This window comes from Rhinoraja longicauda, chromosome 19 (assembly GCF_053455715.1).
Source record: "Rhinoraja longicauda isolate Sanriku21f chromosome 19, sRhiLon1.1, whole genome shotgun sequence".
In the NCBI taxonomy this organism is placed as follows: Eukaryota; Metazoa; Chordata; class Chondrichthyes; order Rajiformes; family Arhynchobatidae; genus Rhinoraja; species Rhinoraja longicauda.
In genome coordinates this window covers 11,837,200-11,857,669 of record NC_135971.1, presented here as the reverse complement: position 1 = coordinate 11,857,669, position 20,470 = coordinate 11,837,200, and the positions used below count along the sequence as shown (strand labels likewise).

Sequence of the window (20,470 nt, the reverse complement as noted above, 5' to 3'; positions counted from 1 at the left end):
ATACCCCCTCTGACTCCGCTATCCTTAAGAGCTCTATCTAGCTCTCTCTTGAATGCATCCAGAGAATTGGCCTCCACTGCCTTCTGAGGCAGAGAATTCCACAGATTTACAACTCTCTGACTGAAAAAGTTTTTCCTCGTCTCCGTTCTAAATGGCCGATCCCTTATTCTTAAACTGTGTGTGGCCCCTGGTTCTGGACTCCCCCAACACAGGGAACATGTTTCCTGCCTCTAAAGTGTCCAATCCCTTAAATGTTTCAATAACATCCCCTTCTCGTCCTTCTAAATTCCAGTTGGACACAAAATGCTGGAGTAACTCAGCGGGTCAGGCAGCATCTTTGGAGAGAAGGGATTGGGTGACGTTTCGGGTCGAGGCCCTTCTTCAGGCTGAAGGAGGGTCTCGGCCCGAAACGTCACCCATTCCTTCTCTACTTGAGATGCTGCCTGACCCGCTGAGTTACTCCAGCATTTTGTGTCCAACTTCGATTTAAACCAGCATCTGCAGTTTTTTTCCCCTAGGCTATGCACACCGCCCATCATCTCCCTCCCACCTTTGACTTGTCCTCACAAGTTATAGGAGTGGAATTAGGCCATTCGGCCCATCGATTCCACTCCGCCACTCAATCATGGCTGATCCCAACTTCCTGCCTTCTCCCCATGACCCCTGACACCCGTTCTAATCGAGAATCTGTCTATCTCTGCCTTAAAAACATCCACTGACTTGTGGCCTCCACAGCCGTCTGTGGCAACGAATCCCACAGATTCACCGCCCTCTGACTAGAAAAGTTCCTCCTCACCTCCTTTCTGAAAGAGCGCCCTTTAATTCTGAGGCTGTGCCCTCTGGTCCTGGGCTCTCCCACCAGTGGAAACATCCTCTCCACATCCACTCTATCCAGGCCGCTCACTGTTCGGGTAAAGTTTCAATGAGGTTCGTCCCCTCATCCTTCTAAACTCCAGCGAGTACAGGCCCAGTGCCCACAAACGCTCATCGTAGGTTAACGAAGTTCTCGATTCCAGTTTATCCCCGCCACTTCCAGCTTTCAGTCTGAAGAAGGGTCCCGACCCGAAACGTCACCTGTTCCTTCTCTCCAGAGATGCTGCCGGACCCGCTGAGTTACTCCATCCAGCACTCTGTGAAACGTCACCTATCCACGTTCTCCACAGATGCTGCCTGACCCACTGAGTCACTCCGGCACTCTGTGAAACGTCACCTGTTCCTTCTCTCCAGAGATGCTGCCTGACTCGCTGAGTTACTCCAGCACTTTGTGAAACGTCACCTATCCGTGTTCTCCACAGATGCTGCCTGACCCTCTGAGTTACTCCAGCACTCTGTGAAACGTCACCTATCCACGTTCTCCAGAGATGCTGCCCGACCCGCTGAGTTACTCCATCTTTTGGTGTCCACTTATCCCTTGCTTTGTTCGAGGAGAGAGAGATGACATTCTTGGTCTTGTTGGCTTCTGGATTGCACGTTTAGTTCGGAGATTCAGCGCGGAAACAGGCCCTTCGTCCCACCTCGTCCGCGCCGACCAGCGATCCCCGCGCACCGACACAATCCCACACGCCCCGGGGGCGATTTACACCTGTCACCGAAGCCGATGGACCTGCAGACCCGCGCGTCCTTGGAGTGCGGGAGAAAACCCACCAGGCAGGTCACGGGGAGAACCTACAATCTCCGTACAAACGGCGCCCGTAGTCGGGATGGTACCCGGGTCTCCGGCGCTGTGGGGCAGCAACTCTACCGCTGCCTCACCGTGCAGGTTCGTGGGCTAATCGGCTCGGTAGAATTGTAATATTGTCCCGGGGGTGTGCCGGGCGGTGTCGGCGTGCGGGGATCGCTGGTCGGCGCGGACTCGGTGGGCCGAAGGGCCTGTTTCCGCGCCATATCTCGACACCAAACTAATCCGAGACGTCTCCGCCACTGAGATGAGCATTTTGAGATTCCACTCCCTCTTCGGTGGTGGTGAGATGTTGCCTGGGCAACGGGGAGAGATCTTGAAGCAACCGATTTAGAAACATAGACAGTAGGTGCAGGAGGAGGCCAGTCGGCCCCTTCGAGCCAGCACCGCCATTCACCGTGATCGCGGCTGATCGTCCACAATCACTGCCCCGTTCCTGCCCTCTCCCCACACATCCCTTGATTCCCTTAGCCCCAAGAGCTACATCTAACTCTCTCTTGAACACATCCAGTGAATCGGCCTCCACTGCCTTCTGTGGCAGAGAATTCCACAGATTCACAACTGTCTGGGTGAAAAGGTCTTTCCTCATCTCAGTCCGAAATGGCCGTCCCCTTATTCTTAAACTGTGTGGGCCCCCCCTGGTTCTGGACTCCCCCCAACATTGGGAACATGTTTCCTGCATCGAGCGTACCCAATCCTGTAAGAATGTTATATGCTTCTACAAGATCCCCTCTCATCCGTCTAAATTCCAGTGAGTACAAGCCCAGTCGATCCAATCTTTGGTTGTGAAGTCAGTTCTAATTTGGGGGGGAGGTTTGGGGGGTAATATTGAGCAAGAAACCCCTCCCATTCCAGCCCTGCGTGCGTGCGTGAGGATGCCAGCCGCCAGACTCTTGCCGTGTCCGGCTATGAATGTACGATCTGGAAGGTGGAAAACAAAATTATAATTAAAGATATCTACTTGATCCGTCCATGTGTGGAAATCGATACCATTAAGACCTTTGGTTTTATGCGTGTTTGTGTGTTGATGACGTTTATATTCACCCTGTTATCTCTCCCAACCGCACGTGACCCGCGTGGGTTTTCTCCGAGACCTTCGCTTTCCCTCCCGGCGCTCCAAAGGCGTGCGGGTTTGTGGGTTAATTGGCTTGGCGCGCTAATGTAAAACTGTCCCTCGTGTGTGTAGGAACCCATTGCTTGCCTCTCCAGAGACGCTGCCTGTCCTGCCGAGTTACTTGTGTCTGCCATTAAAACGAAGGCTCGCTGTACGTCGGTCAAATCTCCCCTCAACCGACCTTCTGCCTGACCTTTGAGACGTGCTGGAGTGACCATTGTACTGCTCTGGTTGGATTACAAAACAGACCACCGTGACGTTAAGGTGTCGGGTGGCACGGCGGTAGAGTTGCTGCCTCACAGCGCCAGGGACCCGGGTTCCATCCCGACTACGGGCGCCGTCTGTACGGAGTTTGTACGTTCTCCCCGTGACCTGCGTGGGTTTTCTCCGAGATCTTCGGCTTCCTCCCGCGCTCCAAAGACGTACAGGTTTGTTTGTAAATGTAAATTGTCCCGAGTGTGCGTAGGATAGTGTTAGTAAACGCATAGAAAATAGGTGCAGGTGGAGGCCATTCGGCCCTTCGAGCCTGTACGCACCGCCATTCAATATGATCATGGCTGATCATCCAACTCAGTATCCCGTACCTGCCTTCTCTCCATACCCCCTGATCCCTTTAGCCACAAGGGCCGCATCTAACTCCCTCTTAAATATAGCCAATGAACTGGCCTCAACTACCTTCTGTGGCAGAGAATTCCACAGATTCACCACTCTCTGTGTGAAGAAAAACTTTCTCATCTCGGTCCTAAAAGACTTCCCCCTTATCCTTAAACTGTGACCCCTGGTTCTGGACTTCCCCAACATTGGGGACAATCTTCCTGCATCTAGCCTGTCCACCCCCTTAAGAATTTTGTACGTTTCTATAAGATCCCCCCTCATCCATTTCTATAATACCCCCTTGATTCCACTGGCCCCTAGAGCTCTATCTAACTTTCTTTTAAATCCATCCAGTGAATTGTCCTCCACTGCCCTCTGTGGCAGAGAATTTTGCACAAATTCACAACAAATTCTCTGGGTGGAAAAGTTTTTTCTCGCCTCAGTTTTAAATGGCCTCCCCTTTATTCTTAGACTCTGTGTGTGTGTGTGTGTGGCCCCTGGTTCTGGACTCCCCCAACATTGGGGACATTTTTCCTGCATCTAGCTTGTCCATAATTCTATTCGTAAAGCCTAGCTTTCCTAATTTTATTCGTAAAGTTTTTACGTGCGGGGATCGCTGGTCGGCGCGGACTCGGTGGGGCCGAAGGGCCTGTTTCCGCGCCGTATCTCTGAACTGAACTGAACTATACTCTAGCTTCTACAAACAACCGACAACCTCTCTCAGGCTGGTCTTCCAGTAGGTTTGAGTGGAAACAAGGAACAACTGCAGCTGGTGGTTTACAAATCTACACACTAAAACTCTCGTTTGTTTGTTTGTCCGTTTGTTCCTGAACTACAGCCAAAACGGTACACCATAGCCCGACAATTTTCGGCCCACCTTACTCACCGTCGTCCCTTTGGTGCTAATGGAAGAAGTTTCATTGAAATCGGTGTTATATTTTTAAAGTTATTCACATTTGAAAGTTTAAATCTATCTCCTAGGGAGGGAGGGAGGGAGGGAGGGAAGAAGGACGATAAGGGGGGGTTGAGAGGGATGGAGTGGGAGGGGGAAGGGGAGAAGGGAGGGATGAGAGAGGGGGGAGGGGGAGGGATGAGAGGGGGGAGGGGGAGGGGGAGGGATGAGAGAGGGGGGAGGGGGAGGTGAGGAGAGGGGGAGAGGAGAGGCTTCTGCACCAATGCAGGAGAGGTTTGGACACAACAGGTCCACTTGGTCCAGTAAAGATATAAAGTGCTGGAGTAACTCAGCAACTCTTAAATGTTAGCTCAGTTTATTGTCACGTGTACCGAGCGAGATGCAGAGAAATGCTTTCTTTTGTTGCTTGTACCCAGTCGAGAGAAATGACTAGACATGATTACAACAGTATATAGATACAGGATAAAATGAATAACGTGAAAGGTTGGGGCAGGCTGGGTCTCTATTCCCTGGAGCGCAGGAGGATGAGGGGTGATCTTACCGAGGTGTACAAAATCATGAGAGGAATAGATCGGGTAGACGCACAGAGTCTCTTGCCCAGAGTAGGGGAATCGAGGGCCAGAGGACATAGGTTCAAGGTGAAGGGGAAAAGATTTAATAGGAATCTGAGGGGTAACTTTTTCACACAGTGTATGGGTGTATGGATCATTGAAAGCAAGCATGCAGGTGCAGCAGGCAGTGAAGAAAGCGAATGGTATGTTGGCATTCATAGCAAGAGGATTTGAGTTTAGGAGCAGGGAGGTTCTGCTGCAGTTGTACAGGGCCTTGGTGAGACCGCACCTGGAGTATTGTGTGCAGTTTTGGTCTCCTAACCTGAGGAAAGACGTTCTTGCCTTAGAGGGAGTACAGAGAAGGTTCACCAGATTGATCCCTGGGATGGCGGGACTTACATATGAGGAAAGACTAGATAGACTGGGCTTGTACTCGCTGGAATTTAGAAGACTGAGGGGGGATCTTATAGAAACATATAAAATTCTTAAGGGGTTGGAGAGGCTAGATGCGGGAAGATTGTTCCCGATGTTGGGGGAGTCCAGAACCAGGGGTCACAGCTTAAGGATAAGGGGGAAGTCTTTTAGGACCGAGATGAGAAAACATTTCTTCACACAGAGAGTGGTGAGTCTGTGGAATTCTCTGCCACAGAAGGTAGTTGAGGCCAGTTCATTGGCTATATTTAAGAGGGAGTTAGATGTGGCCCTTTTTGCTAAAGGGATCAGGGGATATGGAGAGAAGGCAGGTACAGGATACTGAGCTGGATGATCAGCCATGATCATATTGAATGGCGGTGCAGGCTCGAAGGGCCAAATGGCCTACTCCTGCACCTATTTTCTATGTTTCTATGAGCTGCCAGAGGAGGTAGTTGAAGCTGGGACTAAAAACAGTTGGACAGGTACATGGATAGGACAGGTTTGGAGGGATATGGGCCAAGCGCGGGCAGGTGGGACTAGTGTAGCTGGGGCATTGTTGGCCGGTGTGGGCAAGTGATGCCGAAGGGCCTGTTTCCACGCTGTGTCACTTTCTAACGTTTAATACCAAATAAAGTCCGATCAAAGATAGCCCGAGGGTCTCCAACGAGGTGGATGGGAGGTCAGGATCGCTCTCTGGTTGTGGTAGGATGGTTCGGTTGCCTGATAACAGCTGGGAAGAAACAGTCCCTGAATCTGGAGGTTTGCGTTTTCACACTTCTGTGCTTTCGTAGTCTGAAGAAGGGAACCGACCCATCCGTGTTCTCTGCCTGACTTGCTGAGTTACTCCAGCACTTTGTGTCTTTTTTTTGGTAAGCCAACATCGGCAGCTCCTTGTATCCCAGCAACAGAGTGTTTTTGTTTTTAGCTGCTTGTGACCACAATCCTTCATCTCCTGGAATTAGCCGAGTGACTTTATCCCGGAGTGCTCCTTAAATACAGGAACTAAAACCGCCAACTGCCTGACTCACACTGATAATCCTCACGTTCTCATCTGTGTGGGGTGTGTGTTTGTGGGGGGTGGGGTGTGGTGGGTGTGTGTGGGTGGTGGGGTGTGTGTGTGGTATGGGTGTGTGGGTGGGTGGTGGGGTGGGGTGTGTGGTGGGTGTGTGTGTGGTGGGGTGGGGTGTGTGGTGGGTGTGTGTGTGGGGTGTGGTATGTGTGTTGGGTGGGGTGTGGTATGTGTGTGGGGTGGGTGTGTGTAGCGGGTGTGTGTGTGGGGTGTATGTGTGGGGCGTGTGTGTGTGTGGGGTGTATGTGTGTGGGGTGTATGTGTGTGGGGGGTGTGTTTGTGGGGTGTGTGTGTTGGGTGGTGTGGGGTGGGTGTGCGGGTGGGGTGTGGGGCGTGTGTGTGTGGGGTGTGTGTGTGCGTGTGGGGGGTGTGTGTGGGGGGTGTGGGTGTGTCGGGTGAATGGGGTGTGTGTGTGGTGGGTGTGTGTGTTTGGGGTGAATGGGGTGTGTGTGTGGGGCGTGTGTGTGCGGGGTGTGTGTGTGCGGGGTGTGGGGTGTGTGTGTGGGGTGTGTGTGTGCGGGGTGTGGGGTGTGTGTGTGGGGTGTGTGTGTGCGGGGTGTGGGGTGTGTGTGTTTGGGGTGTGTGTGTTTGGGGTGAATGGGGTGTGTGTGTGGGGTGTGTGTGTGTGGGGTGTGTGTGTGCGGGGTGTGTGTGTGGGGTGTGTGTGTGCGGGGTGTGGGGTGTGTGTGTTTGGGGTGAATGGGGTCTGTGTGTGGGGCGTGTGTGTGCGGGGTGTGGGGTGTGTGTGTGCGGGGTGTGGGGTGTGTGTGTGCGGGGTGTGGGTGTGTGTGTGGGGGGTGTGGGTGTGTGTGTTTGGGGTGAATGGGGTGTGGGTGTGTGTGTGCGGGGTGTGGGTGTGTGTGTGGGGTGTGTGTGTGTGTGCGTGTGTGGGGCGTGTGTGTGCGGGGTGTGGGGTGTGTGTGTGCGGGGTGTGGGTGTGTGTGTGGGGTGTGTGTGTGGTGGGTGTGTGTGTTTGGGGTGAATGGGGTGTGTGTGTGGGGCGTGTGTGTGCGGGGTGTGGGGTGTGTGTGTGTGGGGTGTGTGTGTGGGGTGTGTGTGTGCGGGGTGTGGGGTGTGTGTGTGCGGGGTGTGGGGTGTGTGTGGGGTGTTTGTGTGCGGGGTGTGGGGTGTGTGTGTGGGGTGTGTGTGTGCGGGGTGTGGGGTGTGTGTGTGCGGGGTGTGGGGTGTGTGTGTGGGGTGTGTGTGTGCGGGGTGTGGGGTGTGTGTGTGCGGGGTGTGGGGTGTGTGTGTTTGGGGTGTGTGTTTGGGGTGAATGGGGTGTGTGTGTGGGGTGTGTGTGTGCGGGGTGTGGGGTGTGTGTGTGGGGTGTGTGTGCGGGGTGTGGGGTGTGTGTGTTTGGGGTGAATGGGGTCTGTGTGTGGGGCGTGTGGGTGTGGGGTGTGTGTGTGCGGGGTGTGGGGTGTGTGTGTGCGGGGTGTGGGTGTGTGTGTGGGGGGTGTGGGTGTGTGTGTTTGGGGTGAATGGGGTGTGGGTGTGTGTGTGGGGTGTGTGTGTGCGGGGTGTGGGTGTGTGTGTGGGGGGTGTGGGTGTGTGTGTGGGGTGTGTGTGTGCGGCGTGTGTGTGCGGGGTGTGGGGTGTGTGTGCGGGGTGTGGGTGTGTGTGTGGGGTGTGTGTGTGGGGTGTGTGTGTGGGGGGTGTGGGTGTGTGTGTGGGGGGTGTGGGTGTGTGTGTGCGGGGTGTGGGTGTGTGTGTGTGGGGTGTGGGTGTGTGTGTGTGGGGTGTGTGTGTGGGGTGTGTGGGTGTGTGTGTGGCTCTCAGCACGAGTCCCAAATCTCTATGTCTATCTGTGAGACTGAGTCCGTGCCGACCAGCACTATCCAACACACACACTAGGAACAATTTACAATCCAATCAACCTACGATACGATAGAACTTTATACATCCCAGGAGGGAAATTGGCCTAGACATAGAAACATAGAAAATAGGTGCAGGAGGAGGCCAAGGGGTGACATAGAATCAGGAGATGTTGAATCAGTATGGATAGAAATGAGAAATTGTAAGGGTAAAAAGACCCTAATGGGAGTTATCTATAGGCCCCCAAACAGTAGCCTCGACATAGGGTGCAAGTTGAATCAGGAGATAAAATTGGCGTGTCAAAAATGTAATGCTACAGTGGTTATGGGAGATTTCAACATGCAGGTAGACTGGGAAAATCAGGTTGGAAATGGACCCCAGGAAAGAGAGTTTGTAGAGTGCCTTCGAGATGGATTCTTAGAACAGCTTGTACTGGAGCCTACCAGGGAGAAGGCAATTCTGGATTTAGTGTTGTGTAATGATCCTGATCTGATAAGGGGACTAGAGGTAAAAGAACCATTAGGAGGCAGTGATCACAACATGATAAGTTTTACTCTGCAAATGGAAAGGCAGAAGGGAAAATCGGAAGTGTCGGTATTACAGTATAGCAAAGGGGATTACAGAGGCATGAGGCAGGAGCTGGCCAAAATTGATTGGAATGAGGCCCTAGCAGGGAAGACGGTAGAACAGCAATGGCAGGTATTCCTGGGAATAATGCAGAGGTTGCAGGATCAATTTATTCCAAAGAGGTGGAAAGACTCTAAGGGGAGTAAGAGACACCTGTGGCTGACAAGGGAAGTCAGGGACAGCATAAAAATTAAGGAGAGGAAGTATAACATAGCAAAGAAGAGTGGGAAGACAGAGGATTGGGACTCTTTTAAAGAGCAACAAAAGTTAACTAAAAAGGCAATACGGGGAGAAAAGATGAGGTACGAGGGTAAACTAGCCAATAATATAAAGGAGGATAGCAAAAGTTTTTTTAGGTACGTGAAGAGGAAAAAAATAGTCAAGGCAAATGTGGGTCCCTTGAAGACAGAAGCAGGGGAATTTATTATGGGGAACAAAGAAATGGCAGACGAGTTAAACCGTTACTTTGGATCTGTCTTCACTGAGGAAGATACACACAATCTCCCAAATGTTCTAGGGGCCGGAGAACCTAGGGTGATGGAGGAACTGAAGGAAATCCACATTAGGCAGGAAATGGTGTTGGGTAGACTGATGGGACTGAAGGTTGATAAATCCCCAGGGCCGGATGGTCTGCATCCCAGAGTACTTAAGGAGGTGGCTCTAGAAATAGTGGAAGCATTGGAGATCATTTTTCAATGTTCTATAGATTCAGGATCAGTTCCTGTGGATTGGAGGATAGCAAATGTTATCCCACTTTTTAAGAAAGGAGGGAGAGAGAAAACGGGTAATTATAGACCAGTTAGTCTGACATCAGTGGTGGGGAAGATGCTGGAGTCAATTATAAAAGACGAAATTGCTGAGCATTTGGATAGCAGTAACGGGATCATTCCGAGTCAGCATGGATTTACGAAGGGGAAATCATGCTTGACAAATCTACTGGAATTTTTTGAGGATGTAACTAGGAAAATTGACAAGGGAGAGTCAGTGGATGTGGTGTACCTCGACTTTCAGAAAGCCTTCGACAAGGTCCCACATAGGAGATTAGTGGGCAAAATTAGGGCACATGGTATTGGGGGTAGGGTACTGACATGGATAGAAAATTGGTTGACAGACAGAAAGCAAAGAGTGGGGATAAATGGGTCCCTTTCGGAATGGCAGGCAGTGACCAGTGGGGTACCGCAAGGTTCGGTGCTGGGACCCCAGCTATTCACGATATACATTAATGACTTAGACGAAGGGATTAAAAGTACCATTAGCAAATTTGCAGATGATACTAAGTTGGGGGGTAGTGTGAATTGTGAGGAAGATGCAATAAGGCTGCAGGGTGACTTGGACAGGTTGTGTGAGTGGGCGGATACATGGCAGATGCAGTTTAATGTAGATAAGTGTGAGGTTATTCACTTTGGAAGTAAGAATAGAAAGGCAGATTATTATCTGAATGGTGTCAAGTTAGGAGGAGGGGGAGTTCAACGAGATCTGGGTGTCCTAGTGCATCAGTCAATGAAAGGAAGCATGCAGGTACAGCAGGCAGTGAAGAAAGCCAATGGAATGTTGGCCTTCGTAACAAGAGGAGTTGAGTATAGGAGCAAAGAGGTCCTTCTACAGTTGTACCGGGCCCTGGTGAGACCGCACCTGGAGTACTGTGTGCAGTTTTGGTCTCCAAATTTGAGGAAGGATATTCTTGCTATGGAGGGCGTGCAGCGTAGGTTCACTAGGTTAATTCCCGGAATGGCGGGACTGTCGTATGTTGAAAGGCTGGAGCGATTGGGCTTGTATACACTGGAATTTAGAAGGATGAGGGGGGATCTTATTGAAACATATAAGATAATTAGGGGATTGGACACATTAGAGGCAGATAACATGTTCCCAATGTTGGGGGAGTCCAGAACGAGGGGCCACAGTTTGAGAATAAGGGGTAGGCCATTTAGAACGGAGATGAGGAAGAACTTTTTCAGTCAGAGGGTGGTGAAGGTGTGGAATTCTCTGCCTCAGAAGGCAGTGGAGGCCAGTTCGTTGGATGCTTTCAAGAGAGAGCTGGATAGAGCTCTTAAGGATAGCGGAGTGAGGGGGTATGGGGAGAAGGCAGGAACGGGGTACTGATTGAGAGTGATCAGCCATGATCGCATTGAATGGCGGTGCTGGCTCGAAGGGCTAAATGGCCTACTCCTGCACCTATTGTCTATTGTCTATTGTCTATTCGGCCCTTCGAGCCAGCACCGCCATTCATTGTGATCACGGCTGATCGTCCCCAATCAGTAACCCGTGCCTGCCTTCTCCCCATATCCCTTGATTCCACCAGCCCCTAGAGCTCTATCTGACTCTCTCTTAAATCCATCCAGTGATTTGGCCTCCACTGCCCTCTGTGGCAGAGAATTCCACAGATTCACAACAAATTCTCTGGGTGAAAAAGTTTTTTCTCATCTCAGTTTTAAATGGCCTCCCCTTTATTCTAAGACTGTGTGTGTGTGTGGCCCCTGGTTCTGGACTCGCCCAACATTGGGAACATTTTTCCTGCATCTGGCTTGTCCAGTCCTTTTATAATTTTATACGTCTCAATAAGATCCCCCTCTCATCCTTCTAAACTCCAGTGAATACAAGCCTAGTCTTTTCAATCTGTTTGCCAACAATCAGTCATTAAAAACGCAGGTTAAAAATCCAAACCCGCTCGTCTGGAGTGTGGGTAGAAACTGGAGCACCTGGTGAAAGCCCACGCCGGTCGGGAGAACGGTGGCGCGGCGGTAGAGTTGCTGCCTCGCAGCGCCGGAGACCCGGGTTCCATCCCGACTACGGGCGCTGTCTGCACGGAGTTTGTACGCTCCGTCCGTGACCTGCCCGGTGGGTTTTCCCTGAGATCTTCATTTAACGTCAATCGAAGGTAGGCACAGCATGCTGGAGTAACTCAATGGGACAGGCAGCGTCTCTGGAGAGACTCGGTCTGAAGAAGGGTCTCGACCCCAAACGTCACCCGTTCAATGGACAATAGGTGCAGGAGGAGGCCATTCGGCCCTTCGAGCCTGCACCGCCATTCAATGTGATCATGGCTGATTATTCTCAATCGGTACCCCGTTCCCGCCTTCTCCCCATACCCCCTGACTCCGCTATCCTTAAGAGCTCTGTCTAGCTCTCTCTTGAAAGAGTGTCATAGAATTGGCCTCCACTGCCCTCTGAGGCAGAGAATTCCACAGATTCACATCTCTGAGTGAAAAAGATTTTCCTCGCCCTCCGTTCCTTCTCTCCAGATTTGTAATGAATGTAAATTGTCCCCGGTGTGTGTCGGATAGTGTTGGCGTGCGGGGATCGCTGGTCGGCGCGGACTCGGTGGGCCGAAGGGCCTGTTTCCGCGCTGCATCTCTAAACTAAACTAAATTGTGGGAAGGAACTGCAGACGCTGGTTTACACGGAGGATGGACACAAAAAGCTGGGTCAGGCTGCATAAGGCCACAAGGGATAGGAGCAGAATTAGGCCATTCGGCCCATGAAGTCTACTCCGCCATTCAGTCATGGCTGATCTATCTCTCCCTCCCAACCCCATTCTCCTGCCTTCTCCCCATAATCTCTGACACACCCGCACGGTAGCGCAGCGGTAGAGTTGCTGCTTTACAGCGAATGCAGCGCCGGAGACTCAGGTTCGATCCTGACTACGGGTGCTGCACTGTAAGGAGTTTGTACGTTCTCCCCGTGACCTGCGTGGGTTTACTCCGAGATCTTCGGTTTCCTCCCACACTCCAAAGACGTACAGTTATGTAGGTTAATTGGCTGGTTAAAATGTAAAAAATTGTCCCTAGTGGGTGTAGGATAGTGTTAATGTGCGGGGATCGCTGGGCGGCACGGACTTGGAGGGCCGAAAAGGCCTGTTTCCGGCTGTATATATATGATATGATATGATATGATAATCAAGAATCTGTCTATCTCCGCCTTAAAAATACCCACTGACTTGTGGCCTCCACAGCCGTCTGTGGCAAAGAATCCCACAGATTCACCACCCTCTGACTAAAGAAATTCCTCCTCATCTCCTTCCTAAAGGAACGTCCTTTAATTCTGAGGCTGTGCCCTCTGGTCCTGGACTCTCCCACTAGTTGAAACATCCTCTCCACATCCACTCTATCCAGGCTGCTCACTATCGAGTAAAGTTTCAATGAGGTTCCCCCCTCTCATCCTTCTAAACTCCAGCGAGTGCAGGCCCAGTGCTGACAAACGCTCATCGTACGTCGACCCACTTGATCCTGATATCATCTCTGGAGAAAAGGAATGGGTGACATTTCGGGACGAGACCCTTCTTCAGACTGTGTTAACAGTGATCTTAACATCCACTCAAAACACATGGCGACCTATGTCCACATTTCTATGGTTTTGTAGGTAGACACACAATGCTGGAGTAACTCAGCGGGTCAGGCAGCATCTCTGTGGAGAACGTGGGCAGGGACACAAAGTGCTGGAGTAACTCAGCGGGTCAGGCAGCATCTCGGGAGAGAAGGAACGGGTGACATTTTGGGTCGAGACCCTCCTTCAGACTGATGTCAGGGGGAGGGGGCGGGACAAAGATAGGATGTAGTCGGAGACGGGAAGACTAGTGGGAGAACTGGGAATGGGGAGGGGATGGGGAGAGAGGGAAAGCAGGGACTATCTGAAGTTAGAGAGGTCAATGTTGATACCGCTGTGGTGTAAACTGCCCAAGCGAAATATGAGGTGCTGTTCCTCCAATTTGCGCTGGGCCTCCCTCTGACAATGGAGGAGGCCCAGGACAGAAAGGTCAGTCTGGGAGTGGGAGGGGGAGTTGGAGTGCTGAGCCACCGGGAGATCAGGTTGGTTGAGACGGACTGAGCGGAGGTGTTGAGCGAGACGATCGCCGAGCCTGCGCTTGGTCTTGCCGATGTGGAGAAGTCGACACCTGGAACAGCTGATAACCATAAAATATGTGTAGGAAAATAACTGCAGATGTTGGTTCAAATTGAAGGTCGACACAAAATGCTGGAGCAACTCAGCGGGTCAGGCAGCATCTCTGGAGAGAAGGGGTGTGTATTGTGTTCTCCATAGTTCAACCAGAAACAAAAGTGAATCGAAGTAATATTTCAAGCATGCACAACGCCGGCCAAACATCTGAATGATTAAATTCTTGATTGCTTACGAGCGAAAGAATTGGGGTCATTCCAAGCCTTGAGCCAGTTCCACCTGTTTAGCAACAACCTTCACTAACTTTCAATAGACAATAGAAAATAGGTGCAGAAGAAGGCCATTCGGCCCTTCGAGACAGCACAGCCATTCAATGTGATCATGGCTGATCATTCTCAATCAGTACCCCGTTCCTGCCTTCTCCCCATACACCCTGACTCCGTTATACTTAAGAGCTCTATCTAGCTCTCTCTTGAATGTATTCAGAGAATTGGCCTCCACTGCCCTCTGAGGCAGAGAATTCCACAGATTCACAACTCTCTGACTAAAAAAGTTTTTCCTCATCTCTGTTCTAAATGGCCTACCCCTTATTCTTAAACTGTGGCCCCTGGTTCTGGACTCCCCCAACATCGGGAACATGTTTCCTGCCTCTAACGTGTCCAACCCCTTAATAATTTTATACGTTTCGATAAGATCGCCTCTCATCCTTCTAAATTCCAGTGTATACAAACCTAGTCGCTCCAGTCTTTCAACATATGACAGTCCCGCCATTCCGGGAATTAACCTAGTAAACCTACGCTGCACGCCCTCAATAACAAGAATATCCTTCCTCAAATTTGGAGACCAAAACTGCACACAGTACTCCAGGTGCGGTCTCACTAGGGCCCTGTACAACTGCAGAAGGACCTCTTTGCTCCTATACTCAACTCCTCTTGTTTTGAAGGCCAACATTCCATTGGCTTTCTTCACTGCCTGCTGTACCTGCATGCTTCCTTTCAGTGACTGATGCACTAGGACACCCAGATCACGTTGTACGTCCCCTTTTCCTAACTTGACACAATTGAGATAACAATCTGCCTTCCTATTCTTACCACCAAAGTGGATAACCTCACACTTATCCACATTAAACTGCATCTGCCGTGCATCCGCCCACTCACACAACCTGTCCAAGTCACCCTGCAACCTCATAGCATCTTCCTCACAGTTCACACTGCCACCCAGCTTCGTATCATCGGCAAATTTGCTAATCGCAGAGAGTTGAGGACGCAGCCCAGACCATCACGCACGCACAAACCCATCTCCCTTCCATCGCCTCCGTCTGCACCTCACGCTGCCTCGGCAAGACCAGCAGCACAATCAAGGGCCAGTCTCACCCCCCCCCCCCGGCCACTCCCTCATCTCCCCTCTCCCATCGGGGCAAGTGGTACAGAAGTGTGGAGACGCACACCTCCAGATTCAGGGACAGTTTCTTCCCGGCTGTTATCAGGCAGCTGAACCGTCCGACCACAACCAGAGAACAGCGCTGAACTACGATCCACCTCATTGGAGACCCTCGGACTATCCTTGATCGGACCTTGCTGGCTTTACCGTGCACTAAACGCTATTCCCTTTATCCTGTATCTGTACACTGTGGACGGCTCGATTGTAATCACGTATTGTCTTTCCGCTGACTGGTTAGCACGCAACAACAAAGCTTTTCACTGTACCTCGCTTGGTACACGTGACAAGAAACTAAGCTAAAACTATTATCAAATTCATTAGGGATAGGAGTAGAATGAGGGCATTCGGCCCATCGAGTCTACTCCGCCATTCAATCACGGCTGATCTATCTCTCCCTCCTAACCCCATTCTCCTGCCTTCTCCCCACAACCCCTGACACCCGCACTAATCAAGAATCTATCAATCTCGGCCTTAAAAATATCCACTGACTTATCATATATATACAGCCGGAAACAGGCCTTTTCGGCCCACCGAGTCCGCGCCGCCCAGCGATCCCCGCACATTAACACTATCCTACACCCACTAGGGACAATTTTTACATTTGCCCAGCCAATTAACCTACATACCTGTACGTCTTTGGAGTGTGGGAGGAAACCGAAGATCTCGGAGAAAACCCACGCAGGTCACGGGGAGAACGTACAAACTCCGTACAGTGCAGCACCCGTAGTCAGGATCGAACCTGAGTCTCCGGCGCTGCATTCGCTGTAAGGCAGCAACTCTACCGCTGCGCTACCGTGCCTCCACAGCCGTCTGTGGCAAAGAATCCCACAGGTTCACCACCCTCTGACACCAACCCTTTGCAGAATGTACTAGCCAAGGGTTAGAAGCACCTGAGGCCATACACTTTGCCCATCCAACCTGCTAGCCCACTTGCCTTTGGGATAGAGGGTAACACAGCACAGAAACAGGCCCTTCGGCCCAACCGACCAAGGTGCCACACCTACACAAGGTCCCACCTGCCCCTGTTTTGCCCACGTCCCACGAAACCTTGGCCTTCATAGACAATAGACAATAGGTGCAGGAGGAGGCCATTCGGCCCTACGGAGCCAGCACCACCATTCATTGTGATCATGGCTGATCATTCTCAATCAGTACCCGGTTCCTGCCTTCTCCCCATACCCCCCGACTCCGCTATCCTTCAGAGCTCTATCTAGCTCTCTCTTGAATGCATTCAGAGAATTGGCCCCCACTGCCTTCTGAGGCAGAGAATTCCACAGATTCACAACTCTCTGACTGAAAAGGTTTTTCCTCATCTCAGTTTTAAATGTCCTACCCCTTATTCTTAAACTGTGGCAACTTGTTCTGGACTCCCCCAACATTGGGAACATGTTTCCTGCCTCTAACCTGTCCAACCCCTTAATAATCTTATACGTTTCGATAAGATCTCCTCTCATCCTTCTAAATTCCAGTGTATACAAGCCTAGTCGCTCGAGTCTTTCAACATACGACAGTCCCGCCATTCCGGGAATTAACCTGGTGAACCTACGCTGCACGCCCTCAATAGCAAGAATATCCTTCCTCAAATTTGGAGACCAAAACTGCACACAGTACTCCTGGTGCGGTCTCACTGGGGCCCTGTACGACTGCAGAAGGACCTCTTTGCTCCTATACTCAACTCCTCTTGTTATGAAGGCCTTCAAGCAACACCACAATTTGGTGAGATCATGGTTGTATCCATGTTCCCATAAAAACATCTCATCATAAGGTCATAAGTGATGAAGTAATTCTATGCCATTGGCTTTCTTCACTGCCTGCTGTACCTGCACGCTTCCTTTCAGTAACTGATGCACTGGTACGCCCAGATCTCATTGTACGTCCCCTTTTCCTAACTTGACACCATCAACTGCTGTGTGGAGAATGTCACGGAGAACAAGGAGATAAAGGATGTTCCCAAACCGGAAACCCTGGATGAACAAGGAGGTACAGAACCTGCCGAGGGCACGCAACAATGCCTTTAAATCTGGTGACACTGCAGCATACAGTGTTGCCAGATCACACCTCCAGCCGCAAGACCCTGCAGCGCATAGTGAACACTGCTGAGAGGATCACTGGCGCCTCACTCCCAACACTCCTGGTCCTTTACACCACCCGCCTCACCCGCAAAGCACTGAGCATTGTGGGTGATCCCCTCCCACCCCTCCAACAGCCTCTTCACCCTCCTGCCTTCAGGGAGAAGGTTTTGGCAGCCTGAGGTCGAGCACCACCCGACTAAAGAACAGTTTTTTCCACCAGGCTGTCAGGATGCTGAACTCTCTCCCCTCCCTCCCTCCCTCCTCTCTCCCCTGCCCCCATTGGACCTGGACTTTAACACCCCACACTCACACGCACATCCAGCACCGGACACTTTTTTAAAACGCTGCTATGGACAGGCTTTGCACTACTGTATTGTAATATATTCATCTTCATCTGAAGTCATTGAAGTGACTATATTTTATATTTTATGTTGATTGTTGTTTGCTGTGCCTTTTTAATTTTAACTTAATTTTATGCACTTTGTTCCTCGGGATTGTGGGAAACGGTATTTCGATTTTCTGTCTGTGTGAACTGGCTGAGGATTGACAACAAAGTTGGCTTTGACTGACTTGACTTTGACTTTAAAAGGGCCAAAGACACCCACAGGCAACGGTGGAAGACCACTTCAACACCACGGACACCAGAAGCATGTGGCAGGGTGTCAGGGACACCACTGGCTACAAGAGCAGCCCTGCCTGCCCCCACAGCGATATGGCACTGACCAACGAGCTTAACACCTTCTTTGCCCGCTTTGAAACTGCCAAAACCACCTTGAGTGGGAAGAACCCCAGCCGAGGCGGAGGGACAGGTCTTGCAACTGGGCACACAGGAGGTACAACGCGCTCTGCAAAGGGTCAACCCACGCAAGGCTGCAGGACCGGATGGAGTTCAAGGAAGGGTACTGAAGGACTGTGCTGAACAGCTGGCTGAGGCATTCACCAGGATCTTTAACCCGTCATTATCTCTGGCTACGGTCCCCAAGTGCCTGAAGTCGGCTATCATAGTTCCGGTGCCGAAAAAAAGCAAAGATCTCCAACCTGAACGACTGCCGCCCCCCCGGTTGCAACGCCGATAGTCATGAAGTGCTTTGAGAGGCTGGTCCTCTCACACATCAAATCCAGCATCCTGACTCACTGACCCACATCAATTTGCATACAGGGCAAATAGATCCACAGAGGACGCCATCTCTCTGGCTCTTCACACCTAGGGAGACAGGGCACGTACGTGAGGATGCTATTCATAGACTATAGCTCCGCCTTCAACACGGTCATCCCCACCAAGCTCATCACCAAGCGGTGGGGGTCCCTCTACGCAGGAATTCTGCCCCTCTCCATCGGGGACCTGGGGTGGAAGATATTGCACCGAGGAGTCCCCTGCAACCTGTTCCTCGCGCGGTTCACAGACTCGCCAGCCGCCTGCCACTTTTGCGGATTGGAAGAGTCTGTGTACCACGTGTACATGCAGTGTGTGAGGTTGCAGCCCCTGTTCCAATATAAAAAGGGGCTGCTCCTTGCTTTTTGGCTGCATTTTTCACCCACCATCCTCATCTTTGGACACCCTGTGCGTAGGGGAGAGGGTAGGGCCGAAGATGTCCTTGTTGGGTTGCTCCTGGGCCAGGCCAAGCTGGCCATCCGAGACTCACGGCGCCAGGCGGAAGAGGGCTCTGCCCGAGCCAGCTGCCTGCCCCTTTTCCGGGGTTACGTCCGTGCCCGGGTGGTGTTGGAGAGGGACTACGCGCTGGCCACGGGCACCCTGGAGGAATTCCGGGACCGCTGGGCACCGCGGGGGATTGGATGTATCCTGGATGGGGATTGTAGTATAATTGTATGATAGTTTTAATAGGTATATTTGTTTGTATAATATTCTGGTGGTGGGTTCTGTTTTGGTTTTATTGCATTGTATATATTATTTTAATATTTGAATAAATATTTTTGATTAAAAAAAAAAAAAAAAAAAAAAAAAAGCTCATCACCAAACTCCACCAGCTAGGCCTCAGCTCATCGTTACGTGACTGGATCCTGGACTTCCTGCTGGAACGACCGCAGGCAGTGAGAATGGGCCCGCACACTGTCCTCCACTATCACCCTGAGTACCGGCACACCACAGGGCTGTGTTCTGAGCCCCATGCTCTACTCCCTCTTCACACACGACTGTGTTCCTGCATTCGACACCAACACCATTGTCAAGTTTGCAGACGACACAACGGTGATCGGGCTTATCACCAACGGTGATGAAACAAACTACAGAGCGGAGGTGCAGAACCTGCGGACTGGTGCTCGGATAACAACCTGTCCCTAAATACCACCAAGACCAAGGAGCTGATCATCAACTTCCGTAGGTCACATAACGGGGAATACGCCCTGATCTCTATCAACGGGGACAGTGTGGAGAGAGTGTCCAGCTTCAAGTTTCTGGGCACTCACATTTCGGAGGACCTAACATGGTCCAATAACACTGCTGCACTGGTCAAGAAGGCACAACAAAGACTGTTCTACTTAAAAACACTGAAAAAGTCTGGTCTACCCCAACAGCTGCTGACGACCTTCTACCGCTGCACCATAGAGAGCATCCTAACGCATGGGATCCCTGTGTGGTACCTCAGCTGCACGGAGGCAGAAAGGAAAGCTCTTCAGCGGGTAGTCCATAGAGCTCAGAGGGCCATCGGAACACAGCTACCAGACTTGGAGGGCATCTACAACACACGGTGCCTCAGAAAAGCCACCAGCATCCACAAAGACTCTTCACACCCCTGCAACAGTCTGTTCGAACTCCTTCCGTCGGGCAGACGATACAAGGCCTTTCTACGCCCGCACCTCCAGACTCAGGAACAGCTTCATCCCAGGGCCATAGCTGCTATGAACCGGTCCTGCTGAGCCGGACGGCCACAACGCATAGATCAACTTGCACTTTACCCTGTCTAAAAAACTGTTACAATTGTTTCGTTTCGTTGGGTTGCTGTTAATTACTTCAATTATTGCATCGTATGGGAGGCGCATTGCCAATCTCGTTGTACCCTGGGTACAATGACAATAAAGATATATTGTAATTGTATTGTATTGTATTGTATTGTATCAGTCTGAGCATTGAGCGCAGAGGCTGGGAGGTCACGTTGCAGTTGTGCAAGACCTTCGGTGAGGCTGCATTTAGAGTATTGGGTCGGAAGAAGGGTCTCGACCCGAAACGTCGCCCGTTCCTTCTCTCCAGAGATGCTGCCCGTCCCCCGCTGAGTTACCCCAGCGTTTTGTGTCTGTCCTCTGGTCCTCGATTCCCCTACTCTGGGCCAGAGACTCTG

At 51.3% G+C, this 20,470-nt stretch overlaps 1 protein-coding gene and 1 long non-coding RNA gene across 2 annotated transcripts in view; both read left to right on the top strand.

The window, feature by feature from the left end:
- The first annotated feature begins 380 nt into the window (after positions 1-380).
- LOC144603132 (uncharacterized) lies at positions 381-2,643 on the top strand. Its single transcript, XR_013548547.1, has 2 exons — positions 381-1,446; positions 1,867-2,643. It is a non-coding gene; the product is annotated as an uncharacterized LOC144603132 (long non-coding RNA).
- Positions 2,644-4,766: 2,123 nt separating this feature from the next.
- The window catches only part of LOC144602847 (valine--tRNA ligase-like), a 28,085-nt gene continuing 12,381 nt past the window's right edge, over positions 4,767-20,470 (top strand). The window contains exon 1 of the mRNA XM_078415968.1: positions 4,767-4,782. Coding sequence (XP_078272094.1) covers positions 4,767-4,782 — 16 coding nt within the window. The remainder of the gene's footprint in view (positions 4,783-20,470) is intronic.